Raw genomic sequence first — 26,251 nt, forward strand, 5'->3', positions numbered from 1 at the left:
TGCGCAGGTCGTAAAGTTCGGTTGGAGTAGTTTAAATATATTTGACATGTGGCGTGGCCCGTCAAAACTTACGCGCCGCGGGACGGATTGGGAGGGCGGCGGTGGAGGGAGGGGGGAGGGGGGCAGTATGCCCACCATCTGATGAGATGCCTGACACTTGTCAACAGATTGAATGCTAGGTCATATTGGAATAGACTACAAGAGTATGCGTTAGGGACTTTCCTTACTTTCGAGACTTGGGAATTTTTTCCTGATTTAGGGATTTTTCCAGGGAAATTTTGGAAGGCCATTTTTCAGTGATATGGGCTCCTCCCCCCCCCCCTTTCCCAATACCCCGGTTCCCCACAGGTCCCCAGGTTTGTCTTGGGGGGTAGGGGAGGCTGGGGTGGTGGAGGGGGTGGAGTGGTAATTCTTGAGATTTACCGTGGCTCTCCCGTCACGCTGGTCGCGGGTTCAAGATAAGTACAAGATAGCTAATAATGCGGCTATAGGTCCAAATAGGTTAAGTTTCTTAAATGACAAGTTTTGTTTAAAATTATATTCCATCATATTTTTGTTGCCGAGGTATAATTTGAAGGCATGAATAGTATTTTAATTGTTGTAGAAAGTATCTATTTTGGATTATCAATATACAGTCATCTATCAAAGGTGGCATATGCTGGGGGGGGTGTCGCCTCACCCACCCTACAACGCCAAGTCCGAGGGTCCCTCTGGACAAGTCTCCATGCAGGGCCCCCTTTCATTCTGAGTACCTCCTGGCAGGATTTATCAACTTGCTCAAGTCACAAACTCTGTAGGTGTCATTATTAGTTTATTCTGATCTTAGAGTGAGTCAAAACTGTAAAGTTAACATGTACCTAGTTATGATAATCATTATTAATAGTTTCGTGTATTTTTTAATTTCAAGTCAACGTGTTCCATCAATGTCCCCAATCATACCTGGGAACCCAGCAATGTCTTGAAATTCAGTTTCTTTCTTGATTAATCTGTGTAATAAGAAAAAAAAAATTGTACCTGTTGATAATTGTGCTCAATGTTTTTATTAGTTAAATAAATGCATTTGTACAGTTGTTTTGCTTTATTTTCTTATGCCGGAGGATAGAATTGATCTTGATTTTCATGATCCTATTTGTGCTGAGTGAATGAGAGAGTTATAGTTCAGCAATGTTATCATTAGGTAAGGTTGGAGGCATTTGATAAGCTGTGTGTTGTCTTGATCTTGACAAATAATGCACAGGGCACCAGTACAGGTGCATAACACGGATATTTGTGTTGGCTGCTGGGGGAACTGGGGTGCCGAGTGTGTAGGGAAGGGAAATGAATAGGTGTACTACTAGTTAGTCTTGGTGTGTTGTGACAAGTGAGTGTGTATTTGTTTTCAGAATGAGTCTATTGTACCACAGTCTAAAGTCTGTAGGGGGAGGCTGTTCCAGTCACGTGTGGTGCGTGGAAAGTATGAGTCCGTACATGTGTCAGTGTTTGTGTGATACGTTTGGTATTTTTGGCTGAGTGTGTAACGAGTACGCTGACTGTTTGCGTCCTGTAAGTATGTGTGTGGGTCAATGTCAATGTAAGTGTATGTGATCTTGTACAGAATTTTAAGTGTGTGCTTGTCTGCACTTGTGAAGAGGTTACATATTAATCTGTTGTTTGATCTGTGTTATGATGCCTGGTGTTCAAGTTCATTGTTTATAATGAACCGAGCCACCTTGGTGTTGATTAGTGCTAACTTATAAATGTTTGTGTGTGTGTGTAAGGATCCCACACCGTGGAACAACATGCTAGTGTTGGTCTCACAAGTGTGTTGTTCATCAGCGCTTATTTGTCTCTGGCCCTTAAGCCTGTGTCAAGTGAGAACCTATTACCCTGGGACACAGGCAAGTATCTAATGTGTAAGTTAAAAGTGTTTGCTTTCCCAGAAAACCCATTTATCCATCAGCCTGATAGGGTATCAGGACACCTCTCCTCCCGTAATTGATCTTTCTTTCGGCCACCTCTTTTAATTATTTTTTGGGAGCAGCGAGTAGCGGGCTTTTTTATTATTGTTTTCTTTTTTGGTGCCCTTGAGCTGCCTTCTTTGTTGTAAAAAAGGGAAGATGAACAGGTTGTGTGCCATCTGCTTAGGCTGGGCCTATGAATTTTAGAGTAAAAGAGTCGACATTAAGATGGTACAGCAAGACACAGAAGCTAGAGGGAGTAGACTGGCATGTAGGAGACTGGGGGAGCAAGCTGATGTTTAAAGCAAGAACGAGAACCCCGCAGCTAAATGGCAGGAATAGGGAAGGGGGAAACCAGAACTGTAGCTGTAGGACAGGGGAGAAAGAATCAGTGGAACACCTAATAGTAGAATGCAGCAACTATGAGAGGCAGAGAGGGGAGTTATTAGTAGCACCAGGGAGGAGTGGGCTAAGAGGCTGGAGGAGGACATCGGGGCCATCGCACGGTACGTGTTGGATGGAGATGCAGTGCTGGGAAAAAAGGGCACAAATGCTTGAATAAGTGCACGGATAAGCAATGTCAGTAAGCTATTCCAGCAACAAACTGAAAAGTAAAGTGTGATAGTATATTGCAGTGAAGAAAAATTAAGCTACACAGCACAATTGAAAGGAAAAGTGTGTGAATAAACAGGAGAGACGCCCGAGAGGAGGAGGACAGGTCAAAAGAAGAAGAGGAAGAATGTTTGTTTACACATAGCCGCCTAAATGCGTTCCATTTACGGCGCGAAAACCCGGACATGGGTCTGGGTTTATCCCCGTACCTGGTTCCGGGTTTTGTGTCAAATGGAAGATGCTATTGAGAGTAAGCATTTTTCAGATCAAGTTTGCTGAATATTTTGTACTTAGCCATCTTGTGAATTAAATCATGAATACGAGGCATTGGGTAAGCGTCCAATGACGTAAAACGATTTATGGTACGAGAGCAATCAACAACCATGCGCCGCTTGTGTCTCTCATCGCTTGTTACTAACACTTGAGCTCTCCAAGGGGACTGACTCTTCTCTACAACACCTTGTAACAAAGACTGTACTTCCTCATGAATAAACTCTTCATCCGACCTCGAGAACTTATGAGAACACGTGGAGACTGGCTTTGTATTAGGGGACAGGTTAGGGAAGAGGGATGGAGGATCAATAGACATTGATGCTACGTTTTTTTTTTTTTTTTTTTTTTTTTTTACGTTGTTGCCTATTGCGCCGGTAGGCATCTTCCCGGTGGGGCCTGATGGTCGGCCCAAGGCTTCTTCCAGGTGGGGCCTGATGGTCGGCCCAGCCCGTTCTGGCGCAGGCGAGTGTTTATAGTGGCGCCATCTTGCGTTGGCTCATGCTGCCCCCCGGAACTCGTTCTTGATTCGCTTGGACGGCTTCCTCTAGAGTCCGGGTTGATGTGTGGTCTTCAGGACAGCATGTGGGTAGTTTTAAGCCACTCGGCGGTGACTGAAAAATCCGAGTGGTAGCGTGAGGATTCGAACCCGCGTCGTCCATCACGCGGCGAATGTGGGTCCAGTACGCTGCCAGTTCGGCCACCGCCTACCCTAACTTTACATATAGTTAGTTTAGGTAAAGAGCCATCCAAAGTGAATTCCACAGCCTGGTGTTTTTCCATGAAGTCTCTGCCCAAGATTACTTTATAACACACCTGGGGAAGAACTGACAACTTGAATTGAGGATACAGACTGTCGTTAACTTTCAGGTTGACAAAGCAATGTCCTCCGGTAGTAGAAACTTGGGAAGAAGCAAGGATGACATCAGTCTTTGAAGGGTACACAGGAATATTTAAGTTTTTCACAACTTGTGGATGGATGAAACTAATAGTACTTCCACTGTCAATAAAGAAGTTCACTTGCAGTTCATTGACACGCACAGGAATTGTAGAGCTCCGCGGCGTAGTAACAGACGCTAATACTGGAGTGGCGGCAGTAGTTGGTGGCAGGGCGCAGTGTCCACAGGGAGGGACCGGGGAGGTAGAGCCAGGAGGTTCCATAGTAGCAGCGGCTGCGGTGCAAGGTCTTCTCGATCGTCCAGGGTCGCCAGACCTGCAGACGCTGGCGTAATGGCCCGTCTTCCCACACTTACGGCACACTGAAGCACGAGCAAGGCAGCGAGACCGAGGATGCCGCTTTCCACCGCAGAAGAAACAGGATTGAGACTGGGAGGCGGCAGCTACGGTGTCCGTGGTGTTAACAGAGGCCTCCGAGGTAAGAGCAGGAGCAGCCGACACGTTCCCTGGAGTGACAGGTGAAGAGTATCCTTCAGCGTTGCGTTGAGCAGTGTCGAGGCTTCGAGCAAGTTGTACGGCCTCATTCAGGGACAAAGTTTCTCTCTCCAATAGACGTTGATGGATGGTAGGAGAGGCGAGACCAGTGATGAAGGCATCTCTAATGGCTTCTTGAGTGTAGGTGTCAGCAGTCACGTCTTTGTAGTCACAGTCTTTAGACAGCTGCTTCAGAGACAAGAGCAAGGTGTCGATGGACTCGGCCAGTTGCTGCCTGCAAGTAACCAATTGATGCCGGGCGAAGATGATATTCTTGGGCTTCACGTACACAGTTTTCAAAGCTTTGATGGCCTCCTCGTATGATGTGATGTGGGTGTATGCTTCTGGAGAGATGTAGTTGACGAGCAGCTTCAACTTGTCAGGTGCAGGAGACATAGACTGAATGAAGTTATTGAAGGTGCAGAGCCAGTGGTTCCACTGAGCAGGCGTAGTGTCTTGTGCACCCTCGAAGCGTTCAGGTTTCAGTAGTCTCTCCATCTCCAGCTTGCTTCATGGACTCTTGCCGAGTAAATTGTCGTGAGGGAATAAGTAAACCACCTCAAATGCCCTTTCCTCTAGGCTTTACTCGGCAAGAAAACCCTAGGTGCGTACAGTACCTGCAGCCCGAGTGCACTGGCTTCATCGACGAAGAAACTAGATACGTTAGTTTCGAAACCATATAATACGATTCATATTACATACGAATCACCTATCCCGAACGATACATATGAAACACTAAAACGAACAAGCACTAAAACCCCATTATTCAGGGAGTGGCCCGTTGAAAAATACCGCGGGTGTCCCCGCCATTTTGATTGAGAGAGCGGGAGTAGTCACAAGTCAGGCGGGAAAACTAGAAGGCGGGAACGCGCGCTATTTCAGATCAGATTGGTTATTACTGCCAAAGCTGAGCTATGTGTGGGATGCATGACCCACTAATACCTAGCGAATGTGTTAGGTTATTAATAAATAATAAATCCATAGCCGTTAGGGAGTTTTAGCGTAAGTGTTGCACAGAAAACGAGATGTCTGTATGGCGAGAGCTGGCATCTTAACCGCGGAGCCCGGTCTGAGAATTGTGGGGCTCGGCGGGCCGCATCCAGCATCTCCTGCCCAGACTTCGCCGCGAACAGACGTCCCTCTGTCCTCCCGCGCCACGTGTTCATCGTGGTGGGTTCCTGCCTTTGTAGTAACCACAAATCCAGAGTGATTGTGTACTCAGGCGAGGGAAGCCGTTGGGAGGTAAGGAGGGCACGGCGTGTTGCAGAGGAACAAGAGAGGATTGAAGAAGGACTCCAGGGATCTAGACTCACGAGGCAGTTAAGGCGTGGCTCCCTCTTCGCCTACTTACAGCTAAGTACATATTTTGCATAGGATGTTTAAGATAGCTAGCTAGGTTGCTGTGTGTCTGGGACTAATTAATTATTCTTAATTTCCAGCGAGTTTCTTTGTTGCTTTCAATAATCTTAAGTGCTTGTTTTATCTGGCTTTTGCTTAACCTATGAGAGATGTGACTGGTCAGATATTTAAATAATGATAAGGACTAGAGGGGCTGTGAGTCTGATAACTCAATTTTCAGATATTTTATTTTATATTTTTTATTGCTGAGAGTTTACGGGATTTTAGGAAGTCCAGACCTTTCAAGAACCCCACAATGTGGCTCACCCAGGTTTTGCCATCACAGTCAAGAGTAAACGCCATACTTAACCTCATCTAGCAATGCACAATGGCGTCACAAATTAGCGGAGTGTGTGAAACAATCTGTGCCAAAGCCCCATGCTGATCGGAGTCTTCGTTTGAAAGATATTTGCGAAAAACGGTATATGACATAGGGTCTGATATGGATAGTAGATGGTAGTGATATTGGTGGTGGTGGTGGTGGTGGTGATTTTTAAACGATGATGTGTTGGTGGTGGTAGTGGAGGTGGTGTTCTCGATGTGGTGGTGTTGTGGTAGTGGTGGTGATGATGGCGTGGCTGTTGTGGAGTTACTGTGAGCTGTGACCACAATAATAGACTTATTTTCTTGCATTTGGTCTGTGCCACACAACTGTACCGACTCTTTATTGGCACTGTAAGGCGACCCGTGTGGATTATTATTATTATTATTAGTGTTATTTTTATTATTATTATTATTATTATTATTATTATTATTATTATTATTATTATTATTATTATTATCTTTCTCTCTCTCTCTCTCTCTCTCTCTCTCTCTCTCTCTCTCTCTCTCTCTCTCTCTCTCTCTCTCTGAAGATTGTGTTACTAATACAGTAGTTCAGTGACATCTCAAGTAATGGACGGCGGACTCTTGATTTTGCGGCGGCCTTGTCATTTACGCGAATTTTGGAAAATCAACCGCTTTGGTGCGAATCGCCATAACTCCCTTATTTCTGGGGCTACAGAAATGTTTTTGGTATCAATCGACGGCAAAATGAAAGGGCTATATTTTTTAATAAGCTACCGGGCTAAAATGGGTAAAAAATCGAATAAATTCGCAAAAAACGGCTCTGAAAAAAAACTATTTTTGAGTTCCTAACCTTGAAACCCACTCCTTTTTTGAGCATTTCAAAAAAACTTATTTAACATATACTTTAGCCCTACCAATGTGCTTTCCAACGTGGTGCATAAAATTTCCCTACTCTTTGTAGTTTCGTCGCTACAGCTCAAAACGTAAACCCTTTTGAGAGCGATTTTGACGAACTCCAGACAATTTGACGTTTTTGTCTAGTGTGGCCTTGCTATTGCCTCTACAAGGTTGTACTTTGGCATGTAGCCCCTCTTGGCAATGTAGTTTGACCAGCTCGAAGGATTGTTTGATAGCTCGATTCCAAGTTTGTCGTCGAGCCGTCACAGAATAGCCTGTTTTTCGTCCCTTTTGCTGCGATTTGGACACGTCCTAGATTTTTGCTTATAACTTTTTAATTTTTTTTATTTAATACTTTCCATTTCATTTGGCACCAGGCACACCTTCCTAGCTTCAGTAGTTTTTGCTCGAGCTCGACCAGAAGTCGCGACGAATATTCGCCGAATCTGACTCATTTCATGCGCCGCTACGAAAAACCTTCCTGACGCCAAACAAATTAATATATAAAAATTCATATATGAACACTTCAATATGTTGACTATCTTGTATTAAAGCCATTTTAAGATATCTATATAAAAAGCTACTTTTTTATTATAATCGTTTTACTATATAAATCAACCTATATTAAGCCTTATTATACGTTATTTTTGTATTAGTATTCAACCCTGTTTGTTCCTATTTATGAATAATACATTTAATTTGGTTTCTTTTGATACCTAATATATATATATATATATATATATATATATATATATATATATATATATATATATATATATATATATATATATATATATATATGTATATATATATATATATATATACATACATGTTTGGTATCAATAGAAAGCAAAGTAAATGTATTATTCATAAATGTGCTTAAGGTATTAAACGAGTAAATCTCTTGTTTGCACAGTTAAGGAGGCTGACCAACTTCCGAATGTAGAAAACGAGTCTTAAGAGCGGCTGTCCCCACCATACAAAATATAAAAGATTACTAAAGACTGGTCAATTTGGATTATGGAGGTCTTGGTACACTTCTCTTGAAAGATCCCAAGTCATAGGCAGAAGGAAATACGGACGAAGGGAGGCTGTTCAGAGTTTAGCGACGCGAGATGGAGTTTAGACACCAGTTATCTTTTGCATTAGGAAGTTCGATACCATATGGATGAGCTTGAATAGAAAGTCGAGTCATATCCTCTTCGCCTAGTCATCCACACACCTCTCGGGGTTTTCGTGGTGCAGTGGTTAGCACACTCGGCTCACAACCGAGAGAGCCCGTGTTCGATTACTGGGCGGAATGGAAAAATTTGGGCGGCTTTTCTGATACCCTACACTCCTGTCCACCCAGCAGGTATTAATCGGGGGTTATGTCCCGTCTCCTGTGGTCTGTTCCCTTTCCTATAATTCCTGCCCCTTCTGTCTCTCTCCGGCATATGACCACAGATGTTGCGCCGACTAAACGAAACTTTCCAACCTTTCCACCCACGAAACTTTCCAACCTTTCCACACACCTCGCAGGAGACAGATGAAAAGTATAAACACTGGTTAACTTTTGCATTAGGAAGTTGGACAGCAGAAGGATGAGCCTGAATACAAAGTCGTGTCACATTCTCTTCGTATACATCAATATGCATTCAAGGAGACAGGAGATGAAAGATTAAAGACACTAGATAACTTTTGCATTAGGAAGTTGGACAGCATAGGGATGAGCCGGTGTACAAAGTCGCGTCACATTCTCTTTGCTTAGTCATCCATGTACATCCCGTAGATACAAGTGGACACGAAGCAGACCAGCATGAGCACTATCGTCATGGAGAAAAACTTGATGAAGAAAACGTTCGTCTCGGCAGGGCAGGACGGGAGGCGGGACGAGAGCAGGGCTCGCAGCGAGGAGCAAGAATATGAAGCCGTGAAGCGCCTCCCACCCATCCTGGCGACTTCACCAGCGGGAGAGACTCTGAAGGCCTTGATGACGCCCTCCCTCTCCCTCTCCTTGATCCTCAGCGTCTCCACGTAGACCAGGGACAGGATGACGCCGAAGTCCAGCGTGATGAGAGCCACGAACCACACGTCAATCAGCTTGAGGTAGGAGGTCTTGGGGATGGTCTGACTGGTCTGCGTAAAGTAGGTCGCCAGCACGAGGAGGGACGTCAGGGACACCATGATGCGGTCCTGTAATGGTAGTGGTAGTAGTAGTAGTTGTAGTAGTAGTAGTAGTAGTAGTAGTAGTAGTAGTAGTAACTGTTGTAATAGCTATTTCAACTATTTCATTTCTATACCCCTCTCTCTCTCTCTCTCTCTCTCTCTCTCTCTCTCTCTCTCTCTCTCTCTCTCTCTCTCACACACACACACACACACACACACACACACACACTCACCTGGAAGTCCGCCAGATCGAAGCGCAGTGTTACCAGCGAGATGGTCACCTGCATGAGGCTGGGCAGGAAAGTGTTGCCAATGTAGTAGCCGTACTGGTTGCGGAACTCAAAGCGGATCTGAAAGATTTACATAGACTTACATAGAAAATCAGACCACACAGACCCCATGGTCCAGACTATATAGGTGGTCTGTCCTTAAACCTAAGTGATTCTACATTAATCAGATGCTCCAAAACGTTGCATTTCAACTCTAGTTAATATTAAGTTGAAGGAAGTGACGGGAAAGGGAAAGGAAAGGAAATTAATGGCAAAAGGCACGTACATAAAGCAACGTGAACTTAGCTAACACACACACACACACACACACACACACACACACACACACACACACACACACACACACAGGCGGTGACTGAGTGGTTAGCGTGCCGGGCCAGCATTCATCACGCCATGGACAACGTCGATTCGAATCCCCACGCTACCACCTGGGATTTTTCAGTCACCACCGAGTGGCCTAAGACTACCCACATGCTGTCCTGAAGACCACCCATCAACCCGGACTGTAGAGGAAACCGTCCAGTGAATCAAGAATGAGTTCCGGGGGGCAGCATGAGGCAAGCATACTGGCGCCACTATAAAAAAAATTGCCTGCGCCATGACGGGCTTGGGCCGACCACCAGCTAGGCCCCTGAAGAAAGCCTACCGGCGCTCAAGGCTGAGATGTAAAACACACACACACACACACACACACACACACACACACACATCGGTCCTTGGGGCAGTGGACAGCACCTCTCGATTCACCCGGCAGGCGAAGGTTCGAGTCGCAGTCAGACCACTCAATGTTTTTCGCCGACAGGAACGGTTACTGTTCCTCTATAGACACACAAATTCAATAGTCTTTATAAATTGTGATTGGATGTACGTACAGTCGCGATATGAAGTGATGTCGCCGTGTACGTTTATTTTCGATCACGCAAGTATTGTTATATATTTTCAAGAGTACCATTATTTTCCTGTATCTTCATCATAACTTAAATAAATATATTTTACAAACTAGAAAAAAAATAGAAAATAAATATTCAATGATGTCTTACGAAGAGTTGTCGAAATATTATGACACAAAGACCCGTACCAAGAGTCGTAAAGGTCGAGCCGCGTACCTTCCCTTCGACAATGTAGGCACGGCCTCAGACCGTGCCTTCAATCCTTACCACAAGTCGTTCGGGAAGGTAAATGCACATACACACACTGCAACCTTCTTTTCACCTTCCAGATTTAATGCACGCACACACATACAAACACACAGTGCTATTCATGGAGGTATAATACCTCCATGGTGCTATTACAGCCATAATATTGTCCGTTTCATTCCGTCTCTCCACTCATGAACGTAGATGTGGCACCTGCGCATTGTGAGTTTGTGATTGCGTGAAGATCATTTGAATGTTTGTGTATACAAAAAAATCCTCAAACCATTGTATATAAATCGCAAACAGAAGATTTACATCGATAATATACCATACAAGAACACGGAGAAACAACTTGTATATCAAACAGTATAGTTTGATCATACTCCTTTCAGATCATAGCCTTTCAGATACTCATATTTCATCTCATTAAGAGATATAAAGTAACATACGACTCTGCAAGTGTCTATACATAAGGAATTTTGATGTCGCATGTATAAATAACATGGGTAGCCTAATTTTTTAAATAGCCTAGCATCGCATTCAACAGTTATTATTTATTATTTCATTCTTTTTTCCATTATTAATCGTTATTTACATGCAGTAAATTATTAAGATACCCTTTGTTTGCACTTTCAGAGCCAGATGTCTTAACCGAAATGAGAAAGAATTTGATAAAACGTAGATCGTTGGAGAATGTAGCCACGAGGTGACGAAGGTTCCCGCCTGCTGGCTGGTTTCTCTGTGCTTTGAAGGCGCGTGCTGTTGTTGTAAACAAGACAAACATATTCGCTGCAACTATAATATACGACTTTCCAATTAGGGAAAATATTTTTTCATGTTGTTTTAACTGAACTGCAACTATTTGCCACGCCAAATTTGGAAAATAAACATATTTTTCCTCGAAGGTCTGAGGGAAGACACGGGGTAGACCGTGCCTTCCCTTCGTCTCTCCCGCAGATCTTCGTTCCAAAAATGCTAGTGACTATAGGTACGCACCGTCCTTCCCTTCGATTTTCGTCGCTAAACCTTCGTGACTCTTGGTACGGGCCAAAGTGTTTTCGTTCACCAAAGAACAAGTCAAACGAAGTCCAAATATCGACATATTACTCAAACAGAAAGTAAAATTATCTTTTCATGATCACTGTTGACAACAATAAATCTAACATGTGCACAATATATAGGACATGCATAATTAGTCGATATCCTAAACTAGGATGCCGTAATTTATTTAATATATACTCTCATATGATGATGACGTCATCGCCCGCGCACCATACCTATTATTCAGCCCTGACTCACTCTTTGCCTTTCGTGGTCAACATAACGATAACAAAAGCTTTCCGTGGACTTCTAATGCATGACAGTGATCAAGGGAAGATGCCCACAGCCTATAACTACCGTGGGATAGTGGGAGATGGAAAAATAAGAATAAGTAGCTTCAGAATAGTCGTGTTTTGTAACGCCAAGCTCACTCTTTGCCACCGATCGCAAACATCATTGCCTTTCTTGGTCAGTATAACGATGACAAAAGTTTTATGTAGACTTTTAATGCATGGAGGTGATCAATGGAACATGTCCACAGCTTATAAATGCCATAGAATAATCGAGGAAGGTGGGGAGATAAGAATATATGGCTTTGAAACGGAGGTGGTGGTCGAGGTGCGGGCGGGTAATCGCAGTGTTGCCAAACATTAGGCTATGGTCGAGTGTTCGTAGAGGCGTCCGGAATTTTGATATTTCAGATATGGCAACCCAACCTATGAAGACATTCTTCATTCATCATCGTTACTGACCAATGTTACTATATATTTCAGTGACCATGCTGATAATAAGAAGCCATCATAGTGAATAAAAGGTGTTTAATGTGAAACCTTATTATTTGCTCGTTTCTTAATCAATAAAACGCAAAGTAATGCCAGTTAGAGTCCTTTTATAGAGAGAGTCCCAACATAGGGGGCCCTGTGTATAAGGCTGCTGGGCGCCATTTTTGGCCCTTCGAGCACCGCGCCGACTTTGAGCTGAGGTATTAAAAACAAAATTTTACCTATTTCGGAAGCGGATTCGGCTGCTTTTTAATGTAACAATGCCTTGGTGCCTAGCCTTCGGCTGTAGCAACATGCCACAGAGGGGATACAATGTTTATATATTAACTGCAAGGCCGCTGAGAAGACAGAGGTGGTAACAGTCAGTCGTCTTGGGAGGAAACCATCGGTTATGACAGCAAGACACACACACTGCCATTGTGTGTGTCTTGCTGTCATAATCGCCCTCCCTTTGTACTCTCTATGGAAACCATTGTGAGAGAGGCACAGCTACAAGGACTGAAACAATCGTTCGCCTCAGGGAAGCTGTGGCCCTTATGGCCAAAATTATTGGGTGTGATCTCTCCCACAGGGCTCTAGCTGTTATTACAGACTCACAATGGATATTTCACAGTCTCATCAAAACCACAGTCTAATAGACTGGACGTGTTACAGGAGTTTAGATGAACAGAAGCTAGCTTTTGGTGAGCCATACCTGTCTCGATAAAACTCTAGAATCACACCCAAATCACTCTAAAAGCTAACACATATTTTTTTTATATTGTATTTGCTAATCATCACTCTGGTAACCGTTTCCATTATTATTACTCGTTTCTGAGATATTAAAATGCGGGGAAATATTACTACTTCAGCGGTGATAGGTTAGGTTATTATTTGCTCATGTGAAGGCTCTTCTGCTAGAAACTCCTCTAGGTTGGGTTATAAGTCCATTTTTATTTAATAGCCTAATGTATAAGGTTGCACAGTCTTCATTTTCATCGGTACCAGTGTCATTATAATATGTTGAAAACATTTTCCTACAGTATTATCTAACCCTATTTTGACCTTCAAGCAAAATGAAACACGTTTACATGGCCTTAGTACTTTACTGTGTTATTTTTCAATCAACAATAAGTATTTCAATTAAATCATATTAAATCAAATGTTATTGAACTCATTAATAACTGATCTTCACAATACCTTGAAATCACACAGAAAATTGATTGCAGCAACTACATCCTAGTGTGTGTGTGCGTGTGTGTGTGTGTGTGTGTGTGTGTGTGTGTGTGAAGCAAGATAGCGGCACGGCGAGCAATGGAATCAGGGCCCCCTCCACCCCCACACAAATACTTTAAAATAATTTTCTCTCCATATGTTAAAGTTTACAGCAAGCACGTAACGGAAAGGGAGCAAAGAGCCTTTGCATGGCTGGAGCTTGGGTAGTGTGTCAGCCACGTGGCCCATGACAAGTATATCAAGGCTCATGACGTTCAGGAGGCAGCGTCCCTCCCTGCAGGCAAGGGTCAGGTGATGAAGGGATATGTAAGTAAGAGAAAGACTTCCCCAACTGCTGCCGATAATGTTTTACAGCGATAAGTTTTGTTAAATCCATCCATTACAGCAGCAACACTCAAAGAGAAGCACCCAGACTTGTGTGAAGTCTCTCAGTACCCTCTGAGCGCTGCCGCCTCTCAAGGTCGTCAGCAGCCCGCCGTGACACGCATATATCACATGCTGCGTGGGTTACTGAGTGCCTATATTGAGACAGTGGCTGATCGTAAGGATATTGATAATCTCCTGTCACCTTACGGCACGTTCCAACGGCTGGTGACCAAATTATGGTGAAGTATAAGGGCATAATGGTGGGTTGGCGATACCTGTTGATGTAGACACAAAATGTCTCTTATTTACTTTCCCATAGCTCGCTGGCTGCTGGTTCCCTGCTGGCTGTTAGAGGAAGGTGTGCAGGTCTGACACAAGTGTGCTCAGTTTCATTGGACGACCTAAATGGCTGTGAAAAAGAAATACAAAAGAGAACGTGTGCTATAGCGTTTGAAAAGCGCGGCGAAAACAGGGCCAATAATGGCGTCCAAATCTTGGGATGTCGGGACTCTCTCTATCAAGGGACTCTAATGCCAGTAACTGTCTATTCGCTTCATGTCATACTGTGCGTATGTATCGCAACTGTATTAATAACTGCAGAAGACAGTTCATGGAATGACCCAGAAGAAAAAATAAATAAATAAATAAATAAATATATATATATATATATATATATATATATATATATATATATATATATATATATATATATATATATATATATATATATATATATATATATATATATATATATATATATATATATATATATATATATATATATATATATATATATATATATATATATATATATATATATATATATATATATATATATATATATATATATATATATATATATATATATATATATATATATATATATATATATATATATATATATATATATATATATATATATATATATATATATATATATATATATATATATATATATATATATATATATATATATATATATATATATATATATATATATATATATATATATATATATATATATATATATATATATATATATATATATATATATATATATATATATATATATATATATATATATATATATATATATATATATATATATATATATATATATATATATATATATATATATATATATATATCGCCTAAATGTGAACGACGTATAACGACTGTTTTGCAAAGATAAGCACACGACGTGAGCTAAATCATTTCAAGGTTGTCCTCAGTACTGAAGACATTCGCAGTCGCATTTTTTTAAACAAATGAATGTATAATTGTAATTCAGGTACTACTACGTTATTTTACCGTGTTTTACATCACAACGTATTATAGATTATCATTAAAAGGGAACTTTATAACAAACAATAAATACACATCACTTCCGTTACCTTCAAATGCTCCCGTACGAAACATTCTGAGAGCGGCGACATCACTTCATATCGCGACTGTACATAATGAACCTCTTCTTGTTCTTTGTAAATCGAACAAGAAGGCTGCCGCAAAAGACCACAGCCTCATGGAGTGGATGTATTACAAGATTTAGGATGAACGCAGGGAACTGTTCTGGCGTCCCTTGTAGCGTTGCCAAGTTATCGTACTCATCGCATTGCATTTTCGTAGTTTCTGACCATTAACTATAGCAAAAACAAACAAACAAACATCAATAGATAGGAGTTTTAACGATAACTTCAATTTTGTATCGTTATTTTTGTAGGTACGAGATTTTGAGGCTTAAATGTAATAAATACGAAGTGGTGAATACGATAATCTGGCAACGCTGGCCCCTTGGGTCTTGGCAATATCCTTGTGGACTAACTGGTTGATGGGGAGCATACACCCGAGTTCGCATTGCTCCACTCACTCGCCGCCTAGACTCCCGACGGACCCCTGAGCAGGAATAGTGATAGATGGCGCCATTATAAACACTTGCCTGCGCCATGACGGGCTGGGGCCGACTACCATCCAGGCCCCTCAAACAAGCCTACCGGCGCTATAGTCGTACACGTAAAAAAAAAAATTGCTGTTTGTGTGTGTTCTGGATATCGTCAGGATCTCGAAAAAGTACCTAGAATCTTCTTTTTTTTTGCCCTTGAACTGTTTCCTTAACTGTAAAGTGTAAAAAAATCAGTGAGTTCCCCGACTCTAACTCGGCTCACAACCAAGAGAGCCCGGGTTCGATTCCCGGGCGGAGTTGAAAATTTTTGACGGCTTTTCCGATACCTTACGCCCCTGTCCACCCAGCAGTGAATGGGTACCAGGTATTAATCGGGGGTTGTGTCCCGTCTCCTGGGATCTGTCCCCTTCTCCTATAATTCCTTCCCCTTCTGTCTCACTCCGGCATATGACCACAGATGTTGCGCCGACTAAACGAAACTTTCCAAAACTTTCCCCGACTCTAGGGCCCTGGCAGAGGCGTCTTGTCGGGCTGGCCTCGTCGCCCCTCACCTGTATTTGACTGGTCTCTTGGTAGGAGAAGTTACTGAATGATTCCTTGACGAGGGTGTACTCCAGCAGGTACCTGGATCCCTTGAACGTGACCCCCGGCCCGTCCTGGAAAGGGGGGAAGGGGGGGATGACAGAATGAGGATATTGATTAACGCTTACACTAGAAACTTGGTCTGCACAGGGACGAAAGAGGGATGAAAATGATGGGTTGACTCTTGCATTAGTAAATTGGATAGCATAGGTATCTTCTAAAGGAGAAAGTGGGGGAGAGAGAGAGAGAGAGAGAGAGAGAGAGAGAGAGAGAGAGAGAGAGAGAGAGAGAGAGAGAGAGAGAGAGAGAGAGAGAGAGAGAGAGAGAGATTTACATAGATATTCAGACCCTGTGGAGGTGCGTCCTTAAACCGGAGTTAAACTATATTAAATGCCACCAAGATTTCTCATTTTCTACTTTAGTGAATATTAAAGTGGAGGAAGTGTCGGTCGAGCTTGTTTTGGGGTCTTCGTGGTGCAGTGGCTAACACACTCGGCTCACAGCCGAGAGAGCCCGGGTTCGATTCCCGGGCGGAGTGGAAAAATGTGGGCGGCTTTTCCGATACCCTACGCCCCTGTCCACCCAGCAGTGAATGGGTACCAGGTATTAATTGGGGGTTGTGTCCCGTCTCCTGGGATCTGTCTCCTTCTCCTATAATTCCTTCCCCTGCTGTCTCTCTCCGGCATGTGACCACAGATGTTGCGCTGACTAAACGAAACTTTCCAACTTTCCCCGACTCTAGGGCCCTGGCAGAGGCGTCTTGTCGGGCTGGCCTCGTCGCCCCTCACCTGTATTTGACTGGTCTCTTGGTAGGAGAAGTTACTGAATGATTCCTTGACGAGGGTGTACTCCAGCAGGTACCTGGATCCCTTGAACGTGACCCCCGGCCCGTCCTGGAAAGGGGAGAAGGGGGGGATGACAGAATGAGGATATTGATTAACGCTTACATTAGAAACTTGGTCTGCACAGGGACGAAAGAGGGATGAAAATGATGGGTTGACTCTTGCATTAGTAAATTGGATAGCATAGGTATCTTCTAAAGGAGAAAGTGGGGGAGAGAGAGAGAGAGAGAGAGAGAGAGAGATTTACATAGATATTCAGACCCTGTGGAGGTGCGTCCTTAAACCGGAGTTAAACTATATTAAATGCCACCAAGATTTCTCATTTTCTACTTTAGTGAATATTAAAGTGGAGGAAGTGTCGGTCGAGCTTGTTTTGGGGTCTTCGTGGTGCAGTGGCTAACACACTCGGCTCACAGCCGAGAGAGCCCGGGTTCGATTCCCGGGCGGAGTGGAAAAATGTGGGCGGCTTTTCCGATACCCTACGCCCCTGTCCACCCAGCAGTGAATGGGTACCAGGTATTAATTGGGGGTTGTGTCCCGTCTCCTGGGATCTGTTCCCTTCTCCTATAATTCCTTCCCCTTCTCTCTCTCTCCGGCATGTGACCACAGATGTTGCGCCGACTCAGCCAAACTTTCCAACTTTCAAGAGATGAGCGAACGTCGTCATAAAGTTTGGTGCGCAAAGAGAGATCGTCTCTGTTGTCCTATGTTGAACACCTTCTATCTTAGCAATGTCCTTCGCATGGCGGGGAGACCAAAACTGTAGTAATAGTATCTTTGTGAATGGGAACATTGCAACGGATTTTCAAAGAGGTTGAATAAAAGTGAGCAATTGTCAAAATAAAGATCAATTAACTTTTTTTTACTTTACCAACATTTCCTTTTCTTTACCTTAATTCAGTTATCTAAAGTATTGCTCCCTTGATACGAGTTCACTCCCTGGAATATATTACTCAACCCTTTCACTTGTTTTCAGTCTGAGCCAACGCGGAGTATACGAGAAGCCGACACGGAGGAGGAAGCATTGCTGTGTGTGAGTGCCAATGCTGTTCTTTCTTTACATTGTGGGTCCTCAAATTGGGGATCGCGGGTTTTTCTTTATATTGTGGATTATCCCGTTGGGTGTGTGGGGGGGGGGAATTATGTTTCTTAACGGTCCCTCCAGTTGAGAAAAATGAGAAAAAAATCACCCCTCACACAAACCATTTCATAATATATATATATATATATATATATATATATATATATATATATATATATATATATATATATATATATATATATATATATATATATATATATATTATATTGTGATCAGATTATATATCATCTATTTTGGGGAGTTTATATCATGGCACAAATTTGGCCCGTCGCTGCTACACGGTAAAGACACAAATTTGGCCCGTCGCTGGTACACGGTAGAGCCACAAATTTGGTTCGTCGCTGGCACACGGTAAAGCCACAAATTTGTCCCGTCGCTGGTACACGGTAGAGCCACAAATTTGGCTCGTCGCTGGTACACGGTAAAGCCACAAATTTGGCCCGTCGCTAGTACACGGTAAAGCCACAAATTTGACCCGTCGCTGCTACCGGGTTAACAACTACACAAAGGTCGTCTGCTGAGACTTAATTTTCAAAGCGAAGCTGAAGCCACAAAAAGAATACCGTGACGAGAGTACCCGAGCAGGCAGACTTGTAGCAGTCACCGCTCAAATTCCGTGTTCCTTCCCCTCAGTGACAAGAAAAAAGCGCTGTGCTGCAGACTAAGATTTGTTGTCCACTGTTACATTTCCACACACACACACTTAAAAAATTAACACAAACAACAACAACACAAACGCATACACAAACAAACAAAGCACCTATGTGTTGTCCTTACGTGATGAGCTGTGTGTTTTACTAATAGCAACCTTATGGATATGACTTTCTATGGCTGAGCACTCAGGTCAGGAGAAATATTACGCCGTAGGCATAGTTACACCACAGGGGGGTCTGCCCGCCCTCTAGGCCTGCTCCTCTGCGCCTTCCCCCCAACACCCCTCCCCACTCCCCCCCCACCCTTGTGCCCCTCCTCCAGTCTCCCCCTGCACCTCTGTGCAGACTGACACAGTGCTGCCTCTGGGGCTAGAAGGGTCCTCGTCAGACAAGACTAAAAGAATGCTGTGCTGCACCAGGTTGTGTTGGGGCAGGGGGGCTTCGTGGTGCAGTGGTTAACACACTCGGCTCACAACCGCCCGGGTTCGATTCCCGGGCGGTGTGAAAAATTTGGGCGGCTTTTCCGATACCCTACGCCCCTGTCCACCCAGCAGTGAATGGGTACCAGATATTAATCGGGGGTTGTGTCCCGTCTCCTGGGGTCTGTTCCCTTCTCCTATAATTCCTTCCCCTTCTGTCTCTCTTCGGCATATGACCACAGATGTTGCGCCGACTAAACGAAACTTTCCAAACTTTCTGTGATGGGGCAGAGAGATAAGGAAGCTAATAGCGTACTTGATGCGGATCATTATAGAGCGAAGGCTTTTTTCACAGTAAAGGAAGCAACTCTAGGGCAAAAAAAAATATGACAGAATCGAAACCTCTTACTTGCAAAGTCCGTGAACGCCAACTCTAGCTATACGGATATGTGGCAAGCTACACATGATTCGATCCTGCTCATGGGCTGTTTCTGTAAAAGACAATACCAAGGGGGTGGCTTTCATGAGCAACTTGGGCTGGTAAAGGGTCCTGCAAGGTGAGTTAAAGCCCACTGGACGCTGATACAGGAAAAGAAAACTTGAGTGCCAGAAGGGATTGGCCAATAGAAAGCGGTTTAAACTCCCTGGGCTTACCAAGGCTCGTAGGACTTGCCTGCACCAGGACGCCGAGTTCCTCCTTCATGTCCTTGATCTTGAAGACCATGAAGCAGTGCTGACGGTCGAACGGGTACATCTGGAGCTCGAAGTGACACTTGAAGGTGAGCGTCGTCTCGTCCAGGAACACCAGCATGTTGGCCTCGCCGCTGTACGTCACGTCTGCGGGCGGGGATAGGTGCCACACACACACACACACACACACACACACACACACACACACACACATTATTGAGCAAAATGGAAGAAGTAGACAACGAGGAGATACTACTAAAAGAAGAAATTATCACTAGGAACAGAAGATAACATAGTAAAAAGTTGAGGAAGGGAAGATGCTTGAGAGACATAAAGAAATATAGCTTCCCGCAAAGAAATATAGAGGTTTGGAACAGACTAAGTGAGGATGTAGTATCGGCGAGGAGTGTGCAAAGCTTTAAGGAAAAGTTGGATAAATGTAGATACGGAGACGGGACCACACCAGCGTAAAGCCCAGGCCCTGTAAAACTACAACTATGTAAATACACACACACACACACACACACACACACACACACACACACACACACACACACACACACACACACACGGAGCTTTGAGGTTCATTGGTTACCACGATTGCATCGTAACCCAGAGGCCTTCAGTTCGATTCCCGGGCTGAGTGGAGATGGATGGGCTGTCTCCTTTCCTCCGTGCCACTGTCCAGCCAGCGGCGACTGGGTGCCGGGCATCAGGCAGAGGTTGTGCCCCGCCTCCCGGATGGTTGTGACCGTAGGTTCCCGCCGTAACCACAGGGGAGGCGGTGGCTGAATGGATAGCGTGACGGCGCCGCGTTCAGGACGACACGAGTTCAATCCCCGCCCGGTGCCACCAAGCTGGGATTTTTCAGCCGCCGCCGAGTGGCTTAAAACTATCCACATGCTGTCCAAAAGACCACCTATCAACCCGGACTCTAGATTAAAGATAAGCTCCGGGAGGGCAGCATGAGCCAATGCAAGATGGCGCCACTATAAACACTCGCCTGCGCCAGAACGAGCTGGGCCGACCATCAGGCCCCACCGGGAAGAAGCCTTGGGCCGACCATCAGGCCCCACCGGGAAGAAGCCTACTGGCGCAATAGGCCACGACGTAAAAAAAAAAAAAAAAAAAAAAAAAGATCCGTCAGCAGAACTCGTAGGATCATTCGGGGAGGCTAGCGGCTGGGGATCACGAGTCCATCGCGCGGTCAGTCCCTGGTGGTGCATTACATACCTTCCCTGATGGTGGTGTCGTCGTCGGGCAGCGGCCGAGAGGTTCGCTTCACGTAGGTGGCCTGGGAGTGTGTCTTGACCTCCACGGCGCTCCGAGTGCTGTCCTCTATATCCAGGCGCGGCGTCCACACCTGGGGGGAGGGAGAGGTATATAGGGTCGTATTTCAAAACATTTCGTCGCCCAAGTTCACAAATTTCACAAGGTTTTCGTATGAGTTGAGGGCATTTCCAGGAGTAGTTTTCTGACCCTGGTGGTAGTTTGACCCTTCCCCTGTATCATGAGCCTAAAGAAACACTCATTAGAACCCGATCGATCCCTTTTTTGACCTTTAGGAATAGTGGATGTGAGAAGCGAAGGTGTCTTATAATACCGGCCATAGAGTCGGGAAGCGGCTGTGTATCGTCGCGGGAGCCTATGCCAGACCTGCCTCGACTTATTTGGAAGACCATAAGATGTGTTCTGCTGACTTTTAAAGCAAATTATCGGAACGTTTATTTCTCCCCTCATCATCAATAAACACAGCAAGTTTCAAGCTAATATACTCTTTTTTTTATGAATACTTTTATTCGAAATTTGAGATTTTGAGTAATGGCCTTCCAAAGTTTGGGAGTTCTGTATCTGCTATTATTTCTTTCACCAGTTGGATGATTTTTACATGTGTTACTCATCAACATGTACTGATACTGCACCAAAACAGCCATGTAATTATGCTTATATATACTACCAATTATTGCGAGGTGTTCATCGTGGAGTGGCTTGTCGGAATCCCACTCAGACTCCACCGTGTCCTGAGAGTTGCCGAGACTCTCTGGATTTACAGTGTTGCCACCGCTCGTGCCTCCTGCCAAGTGTGGTTGCAGAAAGCACAAACCCAGACACGACGGTCACCGAAAACAGTCATACAGTGCGATGGCAGACAAATGTCGCACCATGCCCCATCCTTAGTTTAAATATTACTTTCTCTGCAAATGGTCGCTAGCCCGTGATAGTGCCATTTCGCCCCAGTGTAATACTTTGGCAATGTTTGTAGATTGTTTTAGAGTAATTGAAAGTTCGAGTAACACTTGTCAAACTCCCAGGGGCTTAGAGGAGCAAGCTGCCAGGCCCTTCAGCACGGCGAATGTATCTCACCGATGAACTCCCTCGCTCTGTACAAATCTGCAGCAATTGAAAAGTGAGTAAAGAGTCGATAATTTTTTTCGTAATCTCGACCTCGGTACACAATTATGTTCAGTAGTGCAAAGGACAGAACTGTAGCATGCCGGGCAGCGGAGGGGAGACGATAAACCCACGTGATCAAAGCCCCGTTCACACTGTGCCGACTCTGGGCCACGACAACCCAGCGACTTCTGCATTTGACAGGTTGGATCCCACGCTCCAAGAAGGGGGGGGGGGGGTTATTGAGGTCTTGGTGTCTTGCCGACTGTCTGGGACATTCGGCCAACTAGTTGCCAGCATGTCGTGCGGTGGCTGAGTCGACAGAGTGACGGCGCCGCGTTCAGGAAGCCTTGAGTTCAATCCCCGCCCGGTGCCACCAAGCTGGGATTTTTCAGCCGCCGCCGAGTGGCTTAAAACTACCCACATGCTATCCAGAAGAACACCTATCAACCCGGACTCTAGATTCTAGGATTAAAGATGAGCTCCGGGAGGGCAGCATGAGCCAATGCAAGATGGCGCCACTATAAACACTCGCCTGCGCCAGAACGGGCTGGGCCGACTATCAGGCCCCACCGGGAAGAAGCCTACCGGCGCAATAGGCCGCGACGTAAAAAAAAATAAATAAATAAATAAAAACTCACGACTCCAGACTCCCGTCACGACGTCGGCGCAGCATTCGTCAACAGTCTCAAGACCTCTTTCATGACATGCCCGACCCTTTCACATCAACACCCAAGACCTCGTGTACCCTAGAGTCGTGGGTAGTCGTGGCCCAGAGTCGGCACAGTGTGAACGGGACTTAATATTAACTGGCTGCCGCACTCTTGGTGTTCGCTCAAGAGGTATTTCCTTGCTGCAGGACAAAACACTTTTGTCTTCCGTCCTGCCCCCCCCCCCTACCACCAACTCCAACACGTTGTACTTGGGACGGTGAAATGCCAGAATTTTCTCTTTTCTATACTCCCACACGACTACTGTGTGTAACGAAACACACGGGAAATTAATCCAGACAAGGAAAGGTTTGCCGGGGCCGGGGATCGAGCCCGCGACCAGCGAGACGGGAGAGCCACTCCTTATCCAGTCGGCCAAAGAGGTACCCCACTGGCAGAGGGAGTTATGGGAGGCTCCTGGCCCATCAGGCTAGTCGTGTCACTACAGCGGCACCCCACAACCACCACTACTACCTCCCTCACAGGACCCTTCCATGTTTTTTTTCGTGGTGCAGTGGTTAGCACAATCGGCTCACAACCGAGAGAGCCCGAGTTCGATTCTCGGGCGGAGTGGAAAAATTTGGGCGGCTTTTCCGATACTCTACGCCCCTGTTCACCCAGCAGTGAATGGGTACCAGGTATAAATCGGGGGTTGTGTCCCGTCTCCTGGGATCTGTTCCCTTCTCCTATAATTCCTTCCCCATCTGTCTCTCTCTCCGGCATATGACCTCAGATGTTGCGCTGACTAAACGAATCTTTCCAACTTTCCCACAACCACCACTACTCCCTCCCTCACAGCACCCTTCCGTGGCCTCACCTCAGTCCACTCCTGCAGCTTGTTGGCCATTGAGTTCGCCAGCAGGTTTTTGTACTTGAGGCGGCGGTCCCTCCACTGCGTCCTTATGTACACGTCGATTTCGATGGTGAAGGACGCCAAGTCGAATTTCCTCACCGAAGTGATGTTGAGGGCGAAGAGGATGGGCAGCGGCGTGCTCTTGTAGGTGGGCGGGGGCAGCTGTTCGGGGTATCCCTCGGGCACCACCACCACCGAGCAGTCCATCTCGTCGCTTTGGTCGTCACAGTCCACGCTCAGGTCACAGCGGCGGCTCTTTTCGATGCAGGACCCATCGTTACACGTGTGCTCGTCGTTGTGGCAAGACGTCAGCAGCAGCTCAACCTGCAGACGGGGGGGCTGTTAGCGGTAAAGACGAGGAACAGGGCAGACACTGAACATAGCGTTGAACAAGCGACCACGGCTGGACGTGTGCGACAAAGGTAAAATAAGGAACCCTGAACAGTAAGGGGGTCTTCGTGGTGCAGTGGTTAGCACACTCGGCTCACAACCGAGAGAGCCCGAGTTCGATTCCCGGGCGGAGTGGAAAAATTTGGGCGGCTTTTCCGATACCCTACGCCCCTGTCCACCCAGCAGTGAATGGGTACCAGGTATTAATCGGGGGTTGTGTCCCGTCTCCTGGGATCTGTTCCCTTCTCCTATAATTCCTTCCCCCTTCTATCTCTCTCCGGCATATGACCACAGATGTTGCGCCGACTAAACGAAACTATCCAACTTTCCTGAACAGTAAGCCTTAGCGACGGGGGAAGTGAAGGAACAGTTAGTAGAATATACAAGTAAGAAGCAACCACAGCTATATCTGTTGGCGAGGCGACATGCGTTAGCGGCGGAAGCGAGGGAAGGAACAGGAACAGTTGGGAAATTCGGCACTGATAGGTAATTTTTTTTTTTTTTTTTTTTATGTCGCTGCCTGTTGCGCCGGTAGGCATCTTCCTGGTGGGGCCTGATGGTCGGCCCAAGGCTTCTTCCAGGTGGAGCCTGATGGTCGGCCCAGCCCGTTCTGGCGCAGGCGAGTGTTTATAGTGGCGCCATCTTGCATTGTAGGTAGCATGTAGAGGTATAACAGACAGGGAGACGTGGCTCCTCAGTGTCTGTCACCATGCCTATACAAGGACCGGGTGTTGTAGCTGACCAGCCTGCAGGGCGAGGCCAGGGGAAGGGTGAGTGCCTTGGTGTGCCGCTGAGAGATAGATAGAGAGAGAGAGAGAGAGAGAGAGAGAGAGAGAGAGAGAGAGAGAGAGAGAGAGTATTACCGTCGACGCTCAACCACACTAATTTGAACTTTAGGGACTTCCGCTGCTACGTTAACCCGTCCGCTGCGATTGGCACGGATTTGGTTTTCACTGGTAGCCTGGTAACATTATAGTCCCAAGTCTTTCTCTGCCTCTGTGGTGGATAGTGGAGTGTTTCCTATGTGGTATTGGTGTGCTGGATATCCCTTCACTGGTAGCCTGGTAACATACACTCCCAGGTCTTTCTCTGCCTCTGTGGTGGATAGTGGAGTGTTTCCCATGTGGTATTGGTGTGCTGGATATCCCCTCCCAAGGTGCAGGACTTTACATTTCTCTTCACTGAATTGTAGCAGCCACTTTTTGTTCAATTTCTGTAGTTTGGTGAGGTCTGACTGTAGTGAATCCATAGTTGTAGTAGTTATAATAATCTTGTAGCGAACAGAAACACTAAATAAATATATTAACACTTCCCAAACTGAGGTGCACAAACATAAAATGGAGTGTTGACGGATATATATATATATATATATATATATATATATATATATATATATATATATATATATATATATATATATATATATATATATATATATATATATATATATATATATATATATATATATATATATATATATATATATATATATATATATATATATATATATATATATATATATATCGTAGTGCAAGTCTGCTAACATTCATGCTTGCAGACAATTTGTCGACAGAAAACTGCTAACATAAACTGGTGGCAGCGGTGAGATATATTAGCAGGTTTGCAACACGATGTGTATATCCGTTCAAATAATGTTCTATGTTTATGTACTTAGCTGTGGAAGGTGTTCACTGTTTCATTAGTGATTGTGTGTGCTACTGGAGTAATACACGCCTTACCGTAATAGTGGAAGTCCTTGGAAGTTCAGATTAAGAGTGCTCAAGCGACAACGGCAATTTCTCCAAACCAAAGTTTAGCTTGGGGGTCGTATTTCTACAAAGTACAAACTGAAGTAAAGTCACGGCGGGTTGGTGAGTAAGGACTCACTGCCGCCCCGCACATCAAGGC

At 44.9% G+C, this 26,251-nt stretch overlaps 1 protein-coding gene across 1 annotated transcript in view; it reads right to left on the bottom strand.

Annotated features, from left to right (window-relative positions):
• Positions 1–8,441: 8,441 nt before the first annotated feature.
• LOC126992007 (uncharacterized) overlaps positions 8,442–26,251 on the bottom strand; it is an 87,395-nt gene continuing 69,585 nt past the window's right edge. Inside the window, exons 9-14 of the mRNA XM_050850676.1 lie at positions 23,918–24,277; positions 21,233–21,362; positions 19,983–20,146; positions 17,082–17,186; positions 9,215–9,331; positions 8,442–9,008 (exon numbers count right to left, since the gene is read on the bottom strand). Of these exons, the coding sequence (XP_050706633.1) occupies positions 8,580–9,008; positions 9,215–9,331; positions 17,082–17,186; positions 19,983–20,146; positions 21,233–21,362; positions 23,918–24,277 (1,305 nt within the window). The 3' untranslated portion in view covers positions 8,442–8,579. The remainder of the gene's footprint in view (positions 9,009–9,214; positions 9,332–17,081; positions 17,187–19,982; positions 20,147–21,232; positions 21,363–23,917; positions 24,278–26,251) is intronic.

The sequence above is a fragment of the Eriocheir sinensis genome, unplaced genomic scaffold, assembly GCF_024679095.1.
Source record: "Eriocheir sinensis breed Jianghai 21 unplaced genomic scaffold, ASM2467909v1 Scaffold383, whole genome shotgun sequence".
Taxonomy (NCBI): Eukaryota; Metazoa; Arthropoda; class Malacostraca; order Decapoda; family Varunidae; genus Eriocheir; species Eriocheir sinensis.